A 16,491-nucleotide genomic window follows, 5' to 3' on the forward strand; every position below is an offset into this window, starting at 1 on the left:
AATCTCAAATATTGCATTTAAAGATGAAGAAATCAATAACTCATTCAGTGATTGTCTCAGAAAAAGTGAGAATATGCATTTATTTAAAATAACTTAAAATAAATGTTAATTTCAAGTGCAATTTGTTCTATATGTAGTTAGACAATGTTTACATAAAGTTGTACAATGTTTACAATCTTAAATTGTATGTCAAATCAATATTTACAATCTTAAATTGTATGTCAAATCAATGTTTACATAAAGTTGTACAATGTTTACAATCTTAAATTGTATACCAAATCAATGTTTGCATTTTTAGTGCAACAGTTCCACATTTTAAAGTAGTTACAAGGCACAACAGTCATTTATATATGGGTCTCTACTTTAACAGCAAAGAGGGCCCTTCCAATAATTTTCTATTTAGGCTTTGTTGAGGTCCTTCTTTGTCATCCCCAGACAAGCTAAATGGAACCATCTCTGGCACACAGAGCATTCTATCTGCAGTATTAAAGACATAAAACGGGGTTATGTTTATTTACATGGAAATAACAGTTCTGGAATACACAAATTCTGTTACATGCTTTTGCAATTAGGAACATTTTCAAATTGAATTGGATTTTTGTTCAATTGCTAAATTGACTTTAAATTACATGCATTTGACCACAACCCTGACAGAAGCACACATAACTGAGGTGCTAATCATCGTTGAGTATACAGGCAATATAAATCGTAGAATAAATCATATCTAGTTTGATGATTCTGTGACAACTGGTGAATTAGTTATTGATTTATACAGCTTTAGATTGAATTTAAGATTTTATATATTTCCATCAAATCAAAACTGGATGTTTTATTCAAAACAAAGGTTGTAAAAGTATGCTCGACATTTATAGAATAAACCATAAATATTTTTATATTTCTGTGACAATCAATTCATTAGTTATTGATTTTTACAATTTCAAATGGCTTTTGGCGAATGTCTGTTGAATGTCAGAATGTGTGAATATAAAACCAACTTTACCTCGTTAGTAGACAGATACTATTCTTCAAACAACAGTAAAACTGATTGACTTTCTTCCTTATTTCCATCTACTACACGGTTTAGTGCTCCAACCCCTCCAGGAATCTTCCGCTTAAGACGATGAACCTCAATATCCAACCAAACTCCAGATATAACACCTTTAATCGGTGCCCTGCTCCGAAATTATATACACAATATAATCAAATATATTGATTTAAAATAAAAAATGTTAGATTTTCTGATATAGACAGAATGACTGAAAATTACCTGTAATTTCAAATAATTAGTTTACAATATCACAACGGAATTTATTACAATGTATAACCGTCATGTCTCAAATCTGGGAGAAGCAGAAAGAGCAAGTCATTCACCCGACATTTGTTCCTCAAGACGGTAACAACGACACGCGGATAATTGTAAGCAACAACATTTTTGAAAACGTTTGTAATTTGATAAGGTTGTTATATTAATTATTAGTTTCTGTTAATGTCACAAACTATTATTTTCTCTATGCTAACATAAGCAACTCTGCCTGGATACTTGCATGCTAGCTAACATTAACACTAACTTAGCTGCTCTAGCCTACTATGGTCCTGTCCCTCTGGCCAGGGGAAACAAAGCAGTAATGTTGTATTTCACAAAAAACATTTAATTTAATTATACACATGAGAAAAAAAGTGGTTTCCCAGCACGAATTCATGTACAAACATTATTTTTCATTACATTCTTGTCATTTAGCAGATGTTTTTATCCAGAGCGGCTTACAGGACAAATATGGGTTAATTGCCTTGCTCAAGGGCACAATGACAGATTTTTCACCTAGTCGGCTCGGGATTCAAACCAGCAACCTTTCAGTTACTGGCCCAACACTCTTAACCGCTAGGCTACCTGCCGCCAGATCAATTACCTTCAATACAGTTATTCAAATACATTCATCATCAATGACTACAATAATGAATCTAGTATTAAAATACAATTAGATGATTCATAGCCTGTTTATCATTAAACAAAAGTTGTTTAGTAATATAAAATAATCCACCCAAACCAACGCTAAAAACTGATCATCCCACCATCCTTTCTGATATACACGGAGTGCACAAACATTAGGAACACCTTCCTAATATTGAGTTGCACCCCCCTTTGTCCTCAGAACAGCCTCAATTCGTTGGGGCATGGACTGTCCAAGGCGTTGAGAGCATTCCACAGGGATGCTGGTCCATGTTGATTCCAATGCTTCCCACAATTGTGTCAAGTTGCCTGGGAGTGGATCTCTACTCCGAATAGCTTGTTCCATCTCCTCCCACAGATGAACAATTGGATTGAGATCTGGTGACTCGGCAGGCCACTGCAGTAAGCTGAATTTACTGTCATGTTCTTGGAACCATTCCTGGACAAGCATTGTGGCATGGGGCATAATCCTGCTGAAAAATATATATTTGCAGAAGGATACACTGATTGGCAAGGATTCTTTAGATATCCTGTAGCATTCAAACATTGCTAAACTTTTGTCATGGGGCCCAATGTGTGCCCTGAAAACACACCCTACGCCATCACACCACCAGCCTGCATTGCTGACACACGGCATGGATGTATGCAGTGGTGTAAAGTACTTAAGTAAAAATCATTTAAATAACTACTTTAGTCGTATCTGTACTTGACTATTTATATTTTTGACAACTTTTATTTCACTACATTCTTAAAGAAAATAATGTACTTTTTACTCCATACATTTTCCCTGACACCCAAAAGTACTCGTTACATTTTTTATGATTAGCAGGACAGAAAATGATCCAATTCACACACTTATCAAGATAACATCCCTGATCTCTGATCTGGCAGACTCACTAAACAAAAATGCTTCATTTGTAAATTATGTCTGAGTGTTGGAGTGTGCCCCTGGCCATCTGTAATATTTAAAAAACAAGACAATTGTGTCATCTGGTTTGCAGATTAGCCCCTTTTTTTCCAATTTTCGCCTAAAATGACATACCCAAATCTAACTGCTTGTAGCTCAGGCCCTGAAGCAAGGATATGCATATTCTTAGTACCATTTGAAAGGCTGATGTTTATGGAAATGTGAAACAAAAGTAGTAGAACATAACACAATAGATCTGGTAAAAGATAATACATAGAAAAAACAACCGCTCGTTTGTATATATTTTTTTAATATAAGAGAAAGGCCATAATGTATTATTCCAGCCCAGGCGCAATTTAGATGCTGGCCTCTAGATGACATCAGTGTATGTGCAATGTTTTAGACTGATCCAATGAACCATTGCATTTCTGTTCAAAATGTTGTGTCAAGACTGCCCAAATCTGCTTAATTTGTTCATTCATAACTTTTCATGTTCAAAATTGTGCACTCTCCTCAAACAATAGCATGGTATACTTTCACTGTAATACCTACTGTAAATTGGACAGTACAGTTAGATTAACAATAATTTAAGCTTTCTGACAATATCAGATATGTCTATGTCCTGGGAAATTTTCTTGTCACTTACAACCTCATGCTAATCGCATTAGCCTACTTTAGCTCAACTGTCCCGTGGAAGGGACACCGATCGCGAAGAAGATTTATAAATGTAAGGAATTTGAAATGATTCATTGTTTTACTTTTGATGAAGTATATTTTAGCAATTACATTTAATTTTGATACTTAAGTATATTTACAACCAAAAACTTTTAGACTTTTACTCAAGTAGTATTCTACTGGGTGACTCACTTTTACGTGAGTCATTTTCTATTAAGGTATCATTACTTTCACTCAAGTATGACAGTTAGGTATTTTTTCCATGCATGTGCTCGTGGTTTCCTCCATACCCTAGTCCTCCCATCAGCGTGAAGGAACCGGGATTCATCAGACCAGGCAATAGTTTTCCAATTTTCCAATGTCGGGTGTTTTCATTCCATTGCCCACCTGGGTTCAGGTGGTCAGTCTATGTCATGGAAAGAGCAGGTGTCCTTAATGTTTTGTACACTCAGTGTATGTTGTGTCTACCAGCTCATTCCCACAGAAAACTGCAGAGGGAAGCAGTACCACCCAGTCAACCATCAGACTTCATAGTGAGACGCCTCACAGAGGATATTCAACCCTAAGGGCAAATCCAAGATCTCAGTATCTACAGTAGAAGCTAACAAAACACACAACCTGACATGGTGCACACTGATCAGTAAAGTAAAGAGAGGCTAACATTCTAGAACGCTTCCTTTCCTCTGCACAGTTCTCACAGTGAGAAAAAATTGGATTACAAGAGTGTTCTACGCTTTCTTCATTTGATCTAATTCAAAGTTAACAATTATTTTATGAGATGAAAATTAAGTGATTGAGTGACTAATCATAGCTGGTCTGAGAGAACTGACAAGGCTTCTCTCCTTTATGTACACAATGGTGTCTTTTAAATGGCGCAAATTGTAGAATCTCTTCTCACTGTCAGTGCAGTGATAAGGCTTCTCTCAAGTGTGTATCAGTTTTTGTGTCTTTTCATTGCCCAATCTGGAGAAACTCTTGCCACATTAAGAGCAGAAGTAAGGCCTCTCTCCTGTGTGTGTTCTCTGATGACCCTTTTAGCTCAGCTGTTATTAAAAAAATCTAGTCAGATCAGTGGTAAGGCTTCTCTCCTTCATGTTTACCTTGGTGTCTTTTTAACTGGGCCATTCGAGAGAAACTCTTTCCACAGTCAGAGCAGGAGTAAGGCTTCTCTCCTGTGTGTGTTCTCTGATGAACTTTTAGGTCAGTTGATGTTGTGAAGCATTTTACACAGTCAGAGCAGGAGTAAGGCTTCACTCCTGTATGTATACGTTCATGTCTTCTTAAGTTTTCCAGTCGAGAGAAACTCTTTCCACAGTCAAAGCAGGAGTAAGGCTTCACTCCTGTATGTATACGTTCATGTGTTTTTAAATGGCCCAGTCGAGTGAAACTCTTTCTACATTCAGAGCAGGAGTAAGAATTCACTCCTGTATGTATACGTTCATGTGTTTTTAAGTCACCCAGTCGAGAGAAACTCTTTCCACAGTCTGAGCAGGAGTAAGGCTTCACTCCTGTATGTATGCGTTCATGTGTTTTTAAGTTGCCCAGTCGAGAGAAATGATTTCCACAGTCAGAGCAGAAGTAAGGTTTCACTCCTGTATGTATACGTGCATGTGTTTTTAAGTGACACAGTCGAGAGAAACTCTTTCCACAGTCAGAGCAGGAGTAAGGCTTCACTCCAGTATGTATACGTTCATGTGTTTTTAAGTCGCCTAGTCGAGAGAAACTCATTCCACAGACAGAGCAGCAGTAAGGTTTCACTCCTGTATGTATACGTTCATGTGTTTTTAAGTTGCCCAGTCGAGAGAAACTCTTTCCACAGTCACAGCAGGAGTAAGGCTTCTCTCCTGTGTGCATTCTCTGATGAACTGTCAGAGACCTTGATGTCGTGAATCTCTTCCCACAGTCATTACAGGGATACAGATTCTGTCCTGTGTGTATTTTAAGGTGTTTTTTTAGCTTTGATAGAATTGGGAAAATCTCCTCACAATGTGAGCAGGGGTGAGACCGCTTAGCTCTGTGACCTTCCTGCTGTTGCTCTCTGGATGTAGAGAATGTCTCAACATGGTCTCCTGTGTGAACAACATCAGAAGAACCAGTCAGTTGGTGTGATATACATATGACTTCATAACAGTAGGCTGTTCAATACAGGGAATAAAGCTTTTAGGGCTGTCCCGACAAAAAAAAATGATCCTGGTCAACCGAGTCTTTTCTTTCGACCAATCGAATTTTTACATTTTAAAACATGTATTTTTCCATGTATATGTGTTTGAATAAAATCAACTATATGAAGGTTACTGAGCTTGTCTGATGCTTTAAGCACTGCGACTTAAAATGAAGACACAAAATACTCACGAGGAAGCCAGAGATCAATATAGCGTAACCAGAAGACAATAAATCTGTTCCCGACTCTCCTCCTCCCACTGCTGCGTTATGATTTTCGTGGAACAGTTTCATTTCATTTATAATAAAGTCTTCATATCTCAAATCAATGTCATGTGGTTAATCTAAATTATATCTCAATTAAAATGATATAAATCTAAAAGTAACTTCCATTGCCATTGTCAAAACTAGCTTACATAAAGCCAACAAATAAAAACATTGCAGTCTGCAGGTAGAAAATATCCTGATGAAAATAGATATCCTATTAATCAAATTGGCTACACATGGCCTGTCTGCAAGAAACTTGAAACATTCTATCAACTATTCATTTGGTCTGGCCTGTGCTAGCAAACTTGCAACAATGTATAAAATATTTAGGGCCCTCAGAGTTTCTCGTGCCAGCGAGCTCCAGACAGACAGACACAGCTATAGGCTATTTTGCACAAGGGATAAGAAGTAATCAGGTAGGCCTGTTTTCTGATGTTTCCACCAGATCAGAGCATGACAGTTTTGGTGGTTATCAAAAGGGAGAGAGATGGAAAGAGTTTTCAAATAGGCTACGTTGAGGAACTATTCTCATTCTTAATGGATGTAGAAACAGACTTTGTTTACTTGCTGTTTGAGCTGAACATTTTTTTATTTCAGAAACTCCACAGTGACGGTGAGTTAAGACAATCAGAAATAGTTTGATCCCCAAATGGGCACATTTATAGGCCTACATTTGCACAGAGGCCAGCTAGCCTATAGGCCTACTTCAATGTGTAATCAGGTGTGTGTCTTTACTCAACATTGACAGGAGCACTCTAACCAAAAGACAATGAATAAATTGACAACTCGTAAATGGAATGAAATAAACCAAAATGTTTCTCACAAGTGTAGCCTAGGTTGTAAGCTCTGCAAACAATGTGTCCACTCCTACAATGACAATGGTAAGAGTGTAATAATAATAATAACATATTGAATGCATTACCGTAACCAAACAAACATTGTAGATTAGAAATGATGGGAATTAACGGTAGGCTAAATGTACTACTGGTGATAGTGGTGTGCCATTTCCTCCACAACGGACTAGTCCGCCCGGCCAGGCAACGGACTAGTCCGCCCGGCCAGGCAACGGACTAGTCCGCCCGGGCAGGCAACGGACTAGTCCGCCCGGGCAGGCAACGGACTAGTCCGCCCGGGCAGGCAACGGACTAGTCCACTCAGACTCATTTCATATCATCCTCCTCTCACTATCACAAGGGTTAGTAACTACACAGACTCATTTCATATCATCCTCCACTCAACATCACAAGGGTTAGTAACTACATAGACTCATTTCATATCATCCTCCACTCAACATCACAAGGGTTAGTAACTACACAGGCTCATTTCATATCATCCTCCTCTCACTATCACAAGGGTTAGTAACTACACAGACTCATTTCATATCATCCTCCACTCAACATCACAAGGGTTAGTAACTACACAGACTCACTTCATAGAACTTCAAAACACTGATAGTTTGTCTACTCCACTTCTTTAGTCTACTCTCTGAACACTCCAGATAACCCAGTTGTTCAGGGATGTGTGACGTCAGAATTACAGAAGTCAACCTATCAATAGACTGGGTCATAACTTAAGGAGGTCTAATTTATAGATAGAACCTGCTCTTACCAATCTCCTCCTCCTCTTCTTCATCTTTAATGATGACATTCAGCTCCAGTGTTTGACTGCAGTCTTCCAGCTTCACTGATGCCATCTCTGGATCCTGCAGTGCAAACTGGGTTCCACTGTCACAATCAGGACCCAGTGACTGTAGGTTTGGACTCAGTGTGGAAGGAGAGAGGCAGGCTGGGTTTGTCCTCACTGTTGATGTTACCGGCCTCAGACTTAATCTGAGTCGGCCAGTAGTAATAAAGAGAAACGAACACAAAAGTTAGTCTTAACAGTTATGGCACTTTATTCTCTAAAAATATATTAGATCAGGTCGCTAAACATTGACAACCAACCATTTATTAATTTCCCATTAGACAAAGTGCACACCTTAAATTACACAACATTAGTGTACATAACCTACAGTAGATTTCCCGAATTCACATAAATGACTGAAAAACCATTTAGTACAAGGTTGCAGTTGTTTTAGGCAGCACTATTCACCTGAATAATCTAGATGCCGGGGTTAAAGACATTTACAAACCATAGCACCCAATTTGAAGAAGGCAATGCTCTGATAATTGGCTGATTGCTCCTAACCCATAGGAATCCCCACACAGTTGACTACTTTAAAATGGTAGAAGCCCTCAGTGGCAATGCCCATCCTAAAACGGGAAATCGTTATCCCAAAGGTGGGAAGGACAAGCTTAGGTCCAAAACAAGCTCATAGAAAAGCATTGGCCTTTTTCTCTAGGATTTACACACACCAAGCCCCTCCCCCTGCCTCTCACACCAGCAAAGTTGCGAGATCACATCTTCCTCTCTGGCATGCGGTTTCAACTAGCTATTTACATTTGTGGTTTGGTCCAAAAGAATGGTCCATATGGACACCAAAACACATTGAGACATTATTTTACTGTAATAGAGGAGAAGTTACATTTTCTATCAATACCCTTTTTATATGGGTCTTCCCTGTGGCTCTGTTGGTAGAGCATGGTGTGTGCAATGCCAGGGTTGTGGTTTCGATTCCCACGGGGGGGCCAGTACAAAAAATGTTTTTTTAAGAAATGCATGAAATGGTATGAAATGTATGCATTCACTACTGTAAGTGCTCTGGATAAGAGCGTCTGCTAAATGACTAAAATGTAATGTAAATGTATGTCTCAACTACTCAGATTGAGAGCAGAGCTACACTACTAAAACCAGAGTATCAATGAACATTAATTCTGGAAAATGAATGCTAGCATTAGTACTGCTAGCAGTATTTTAGCCAAATTCTATTATAACAGCTCTCTAGTCTGTTTTATACATGTGCAATAAGCATAAAACAATTATATAAGGAATTGGCAACTCGTTCTCATTCGGAGATAAGGTTGGCCACTTGACTTTGACATCTGAACAAAGTGGACAGGCTAATATGCTTTTCAAACAGTTGGAGACTGTAGACAGAATGGTGTGTTCATAACAATTCAACTGTTCAACCTTGTTAGCAAATAGATCCAAGTTGACTAAACTTGAAATATAAAGATTAGCTGGTTAATCACTAGCACGTGGGCTTGAGAGATTGTTGATGAGAGACCTGTGTTCATTTTCTATAGGCTAATAATGCCTGCTACAATAAGTTAGTACATTTTTAACAAAGGGTCATTTTCATTGACAGAATTGAAAGCCAGATCAGTGATTATTGCAACAGCAAAAAAATCAGGTTAAACTATTTTTATCAAATAATAAATTATTAGCGGGTGTTATGGTTGTGGAAGACTTATATTTAGCCTCGGTATAACTTCACAAGCCCTGAATTCATTAGATTATTGCTGACTGTTTGAAATTCAGTGTATTCAACCTTTAATTGTACATCGCTTATTTAGAGAAAAATTTAATTAAGATATATATCGTGAATCGCCTAGAAGTTTGAAAACTCAAGATAAAGCTGTATGATTTTTTGTCCATATCGCCCAGCTCTAACAGAGTACTTTACTCCAAAGTACAATACAGTACTTTATACTGTACCATACTCTGTACTGTTGTACTCTACTGTACTGAATTAAACTTTACTTTTCTTTCCTGTACTCTGCTGTAGTGCTTTCCAATCTTGTGAAATTAGCTATGTTTCCAATAACTTGTCCAGAGATGGGTTTTTTCGTCGCCATTTTGAAAAAGTTGAAATAGAAAATAGATCCAACAATTTCCTGCTCGGGTGTATTTCCATTTAACCATCTTGTGTGGATAAAAACTACTGGGCGTAATGACACACCCCGTACCGTCATTATGATTCAGCAGTAATAATTCATTCAAAACACACTGTTTCTATCCTCACTTGTCGGAATAAATTAACTTTGACAAAAAAATCCGCCCTTCGAACTTTGGTCGAATGCACCTGGGTCAGTGGAAACCTGCCTAATGAGGTCTGAGTGATTGGTTCAGATTTGGTCCAGTCTAATGTTTGGGCCAAGTCAAAAAAAGGCATTAAAAAGACATCGATGTCGGTCTGTGCTTACTGAGGTGTGGTATCCTACAGTGTCGGCCTATAACTTTATTTTATGAATGTCCATCCATGTGGTAGGCCTAGCGTTTGTAAAGCAGCCAGTTGCATTGGCTTTATTAGTCCTGGTTCCTGTGACTAATCATTTTGTCTATTTAAGCGCTGAAAAGGCCCATCAGCTACCCAACTTTATCAGGAGTAACCCTGCAATAGACTGACTGGGAAGGTGATGTTTCACAGTCAGTCCTGCAATAAGAGCTAAGAAGCTAATATGTGTTCATTCTTGAAATTAGTTTTCGGTTGGCGTCACCCGTTTCGTGGGAGCACAATCTAACTCGTTTCATAAATTCATATAAGAATGCCCCCAATCTAATGATGTGGTCTAATACTTCCACAGTGGGATTTCAGTTTTTTTCTGTTAATTTTCAAAATAATTCGTTATTGTAATTCATTGTAAATTAAGTAACAATACAACCATGTTTTGTGTTATTTTGTCCAAATATGACATGATTACACTATTTTGTATCAGTTTATCACTTTCAAAGAGGGACTTTTATTTTGAGTGCGAACCACAAAATCCACTATTGTGGCTAGCTTCACATAGGCCTGGTACCCGCTTGTCCCTACCTATGTCCAGCTGGAGGACGGAGATGTTGGCCACATTCAGATATAAATGTATTATGTAGAACAAACATGCCTAAGGAATCATGTCAGTTCTATTCAGAGGATTTCTATCTGCAACTTTCCAAAACGTTTTTGTATTGAACATCCCCAGGCGTAACTCACTGAGTTATATACGAACCAGCAAAGCCTAACAAATGAACGTGTTGTGGACCCCGCGCCGTGTGCTTTTTTAAAAACCACGTTCTTCACTCACTCGGTTTGACACAACACCTTTCCCAAACTTAATAATACCTTGACTGGTTTGTTATCTAACATGTCATTACGTTATTTCGATATTAGACAGTTTAGAAGTGCTATTACATACCTGTAGTAATAAAGAGAAAAGGACAGCACAGTTCTTACGTTTTCTTTATTCTGAAGAGTGGTGTGCGCCTACCGGAAGTTCCTGTTCCCCCCCACTACCACAGTGCCACAGCGACATCTATTGGACTGATGGACTAACTACTGCTAAAGCATGTAGAAAGTAAGTGATATTGATTAGCTAGACAAATAAACTTGGTTTAAAAAACTAAAGCGGTGTCTGTTTTAGTGTCTACGTTTCTAAACCTATTACATATTCATTGTAGATGATCTCTGTGGAAGGCCAAGAAGATCATCAAGAATCTCAGCCACCAGAGACACGGCCTGTTCACCCTGCTACCATCTAGCAGGCGGAGACAGTACAGGTGCATCAAAGCTGGGACAGAGAGAATGAAACTGCTTCTATCTCCAGGCCACAAGACTGTTAAACAGTCATCGCTGATTTGATTTAGAAAATATTGGTGACTAACAACTTGGCTTGTCCCAATGTATACCGGTGTCGTGACACGTATTGAGTAGAGAAATACAGATATATATATTATTTTGAATGCCTTGAATTAAACAAAAGCATTATATTTACTGTAAAGATCCCCCCCCCCCCCCCCCCCCCACTATGATGATTCAGTAGATCAATAAAGTTACAGTTCTCTAGCAGGGCTCCCGAATGGCACTGCGGTCTAAGGCACAGCATCTCAGTGCTAGAGGCATCACTACAGACACCCTGGTTTGAATCCAGGCTGTATCACAACCGGCCATGATTGGGAGTCCCATAGGGTGGCGCAAAATTGGCCCAACATCGTCCGGGTTTGGCCAGTGTAGGTCATCATTGTAAATAAGAATTTGATCTTAACTGACTTGCCTAATTAAATAAAGGTTATATTATAGGTCTCACAGCTGCTTATGCTGACAAAACATGTTAGAGAATAGGTCAGATTTAGCTTTGTGATGCTCATTTCAACTTCCTGTCTTGTTCAGCTTCAGATAAACACTAAATATTTCACTTAAAATTTGTTTTTTTGTAATTCATTATACAAGAGAATTAAAGTTTGACCAGTACAAATGAATGTACAAACTTTATTTTTCATGGGAAGATCAATTAAGCTGGCTTCAATGGAGTTGTCCAAACATATTCATCAATGACTCAAATAGCAAATCTAGTTTTAAAATAAAATGTAATAAACACATATACTTTTGTTTATTGACGTACAGACTATGTAGTAAAAAATGTCTCCCACCAAACTAATAGTGAAAACTGATAATCACACCCTCTCTATCTGATACATGCAGTCTGCCAGCTCATTACCACAGAAAACTGCAGAGGGAACTACTACCGCCCAGTTAACCAGCCCCACAGAGGATATTCAACACTCAGGGCAAATCCAAGGTCATCTCAATATCTTTCCAGAAGAAGCTAACAAAACACACCAAAACTGACCAGGTGAATACTAACATTCTATAACGCTCCCTTTCCTCTGCACAGTTCTCTCCCAGTGAGAAACAATAGGATTACAGTAAATTGTGCTACGATTTATTGAGAATTTAGTGATGGAATGATTTTAATCTTAGCTAGTCAGAGAACAGACGAGGATTCTCACATGTATATGTTGGTGTCCTTTTAAGTTGCTCTGCTGAGAGAAAATATTGCCACAGTCAGAACAGGAGTATGGCTTTTCTCCAGTGTTGAATTATGAACTGTCAGATCTCTTGATATTTTGCAGCTCTTCCCACAGTCAGAGCAGGGATACAGATTCTCTCCTGTGTGTATTTTTAGGTGTATTTTTAGCTTTGATAGTGTTAAAAAGAAAAATTAATTGGTCTGTTCTATATCTTCAATCACATTAAACATGTACTACTGTGACATTTAAATGTTTAATGGTATTTTTCATCAGTTGTTTTATATGAAATGTCATTTCCACCACACTCTGTCATTACCACAACGCTAAGTCATTACCATCACGGTACATATTTCTGTGGAAAAGGTGTATTAAATTACAATTGATATTGATGATTTTTCCCATATGTGAACCTTTTATACTTGTTCTTGAGATAATATTTGACATTACTTTAGAAATTAAGATTTTGATGTGGTAAATACATGTTTCTGAGTATCATCAAGGCATATATGGACATTTAGACATGACAATGATGAATACATATAATTAAGAAAACTTCCAAATAGTAAAAAAAAAGAACGTTTTTTAATGTGAAATGTTATATAAAACACCCTAGGCACAATTTCTGCAATTTCATTTTCAACTAAAATAGCTAATTTTATGACGTAGTGGTAATGACATTTCCCCTCAGGTATTTGGAGAAACCGATAAAAATCTTTAATTGTTAAATTGTTTGGTCTCAGCCACTATTAGATCTTGTTTCCAGAGAGAGTGAAGAAGATATTCAGATAGATAAAAAGCACTTTCAACAGGTTTCTAGTACAGTTAAATAGTTAACACACACACATGGACGCAGCGGTCTAAGGCACTGCATCTCAGTAGAAGAGGCGTCACTACAGTCCCTGGTTTGAATCCAGGCTGCATCACATCCGGCAGTGATTGGGCGTCCCATAGGGCAGCACACAATTGGCCCAGCGTCGTCCGGGCCGTCATTGTAAATAAGAATTTGTTCTAACTGACTTGCCTAGTTAAATAAAGGTTACACACACCACACTTACCAAAAAGTTATTTTGTTGGCATTTACGTATGTCCTCATTACCATTAAAACATAATCAAAACCCATTTATTTAACTTACTTGCTGTGCTGTTTCGTTCATTTGTTCAGTCATTTAATTCTCAACCAGGACTTCTATGGGTCTTTGCGTGTCAGAAAAGATACAGTAGCTATAGTTAGCTAGTTAACTATTTAGCTAGGTGTCATCATCTAAAATAACCCAAATTTATAACACAGTTCTTATTTGATTAATGGTGGTCGGATTAATGCTAGCCACAATAAGGATTAGCAACAATAGTGGACTTTTCAGTTAGCCTTCAAAATAAAAGTATGGAATAATTCTTCTATTTGTATTAACTTGTATCACTTTCAATGACATACTTTTATTTTGAAGGTAAACCGCACTATTGTGCCTAATCCTTATTACGGCTAGCTTTACAACACATAACCCGGTCCAGTCAAGCCTCACTAGTTTAATGAAGCTAGCTGGCTGCTTATAACGTTCAATTTCAATAGGCGAACAACAAGTGGCAACCTAGCTAATACTTACAAGGATTCCGAAATCATTGCTAAGAATAATGAAAATGACTGCAGTTTTTACTGGTCATTGTGTTCAGGCTGGTTGTATTGGTGCTAGTTACGTTACCAAGCTAAAGCTAGCTACCCCAGAAGTTGCGGTCGAACGAATAATGCTTTATTACCAACGCGGTGTTGTAAACACATCGTTCGTGGTCGGTATTTGCTGACATTTTAGTACAGCTTTGACAGTGCTACTGTATCATTTTTGACACGCAAAGACTCAAACGGCGTTCCATAGTATGTATGTCGTGAAGCTAATAGCGGTGACGCTATTACTGTGTAACTCTGGTAGGGCAACATCGGAAAAATAGCGCTTTTGCACTACCAGTCGGCAAAAGCCAACATCACCAAAGACAGAACGGTTGATTGTCAAGGGAAATGAATTCCATTATCTTGGATTTAATGTATTTCACCTTTGAGTTGTCTTGCTGAAATTTCTACTTGTTGACTGGCAGACATTGTGGGCCAGTTTAGGAATGCTGTGTTGCATGTATAGCGCAACATTGTACGTGGTGTCATTACATCATGTACCTAAATTATATAGGTATGCACGTCAGCTTTGACATCGGTTTTGTACATTGGGCATTAAACTAGACATCGGCCGAAAACCGATGTTAGCATTTTTAGCTAAAATCAGCCATTTCCGATATGTTCACGATATATCATGCATCCCTAAGTATTAATAAAGACATTGGTGATTTTACCACTGTAATCAGATCCGACATTGTTATGGTCATTGAATTGATTAGCCCACTAATCACATGTTAAATGTGTAGTGTAGCCTACACTGTGTAGGACTATGAAGTGGGCAGCTATAGGCTTTGTTAATAGGATAATTGAAACGTGTGGATATAGGGCTAAATTTGAAATAGTCATTGTCTCTGTGAATTGAAATTATGTTGTTCCCCACCAGTGACCTCAGAAGAGAAAACAATGATACAATGTAGTCTAACAACATCGCTCTCAAACAGCACAGATGTGAGATGTGTTTCACTGTAGAAGCACTGGTCCTCTTACATTTTAATTCCAAGTTGCATATTACAATATTTAAGGGCATATCAGATGGCCTGCTCTGCCCATAACAGTCACACCAAGCATAGGGTTGGTTAGTATAAGATTGAAATGGGTAAATAATGTACCCATGAAAACCCTATGAAATAGCTGCCCAATACCATCTGATGTATATATTTAATATATTACATTAATGGTGACCACAGCCCATCCAACAATACATTTCAATCGTGTTTAACTGTGTTTTTTTCTACCCTGCTGCATATATTCAATGTATTCCATTTCAAATGTGTCTCCCAGTGCAGCTTTACTTCCGGGCTATTATGACACGCCAGTTTCTTCTATGTTCCTAGGCCTAGTACAATGGAAAACATATATTGTTTTTAGGTCACTGCCATTCCACGAAAATACCGTGCTATATTTTTTTCATTGTACTACAATCGTACATTTTTGTACAGGTCTTCACATCGGAGTACTGCTGCATGCCCTTTACCTCTCTTGACCATGTCGGGCAGGCCAGGCACAACCCACAAAGCTCAAGGCGGCTCTCCACTTCCCTCTGGTAGCTTCTTTAGCAAGCCTGATAATACATCACTCCTGATAGACACCAGCTAAAACTCTTGCATAAATGTAGCAGCCTATACACCTAATCATTAGCGATCTGAAATGTGTTATTGCATGGAAACTGTAGGCTACGAACAACAGCAGCTACATAGTCTAGCTTACTATGGCCCTGTACCTCTGGCAAGGGTAAACAAAGTGGTAATGTTGTGTATTGTATATACAGTATTTCACTTCAAACAGTTTATTTAATTATACACAAGAGAAAAAAAGCAGTTGCCCAGCATGAATTCATGTACAAACATTATTTTTCATTACATTCTTGTCATTTAGCAATTTTTATCCAGAGCGACTTACAAGACAAATAAGAGTTAATTGGCTTGCTCAAGGGCACAATGACAGATTTTTCACCTAGTCGGCTCGGGATTCAAACCAGCAACCTTTCAGTTACTGGCCCAACACTCTTAACCGCTAGGCTACCTGCCACCAGATCAATTAACTTCAATACAGTTATTCAAATACATTCATCATCAATGACTAAAATAATGAATCTAGTATTAAAATACAATTTAATAAACACAATTAGATGATTCATAGCCTGTTTATCATTAAACAAAAGTTGTTTAGTAATATAAAATAATCCACCGAAACTAACGCTAAAAA

The 16,491-nt window shown here is 38.0% G+C and overlaps 1 protein-coding gene across 2 annotated transcripts; it reads right to left on the reverse strand.

Annotated features, from left to right (window-relative positions):
- Positions 1-60: 60 nt before the first annotated feature.
- Positions 61-11,097, reverse strand: LOC123728049 (uncharacterized). 2 transcript variants are annotated; one of them, XM_045698579.2, is made up of 3 exons: positions 11,015-11,097; positions 7,566-7,786; positions 61-5,599 (listed from the first exon to the last, which is right to left on the reverse strand). In XM_045698579.2, exons 2-3 carry the CDS (start codon positions 7,648-7,650, stop codon positions 4,599-4,601), a joined length of 1,086 nt encoding a protein of 361 aa, XP_045554535.2. In that variant the 5' UTR covers positions 7,651-7,786; positions 11,015-11,097; the 3' UTR covers positions 61-4,598. The 2 variants fall into 2 exon arrangements, with proteins under 2 accessions (XP_045554535.2, XP_045554536.2); XM_045698580.2 differs by lacking the exon at positions 11,015-11,097 and having other exon boundaries at positions 7,566-7,805.
- Positions 11,098-16,491: the final 5,394 nt, after the last annotated feature.

The sequence above is a fragment of the Salmo salar genome, chromosome 17, assembly GCF_965601325.2.
Source record: "Salmo salar chromosome 17, fSalSal1, whole genome shotgun sequence".
Taxonomy (NCBI): domain Eukaryota; kingdom Metazoa; phylum Chordata; class Actinopteri; order Salmoniformes; family Salmonidae; genus Salmo; species Salmo salar.

Coding starts and splice junctions, on each gene's coding strand:
- LOC123728049 (XM_045698579.2), bottom strand. CDS start 7,650: ATGGCATCAGTGAAGCTGGAAGACTGCAGTCAAACACTGGAGCTGAAT. Junction 5,600..7,565: donor AGAAGAGGAGGAGGAGATTG/GTAAGAGCAGGT, acceptor TTGTTCACACAG/GAGACCATGTTGAGACATTC.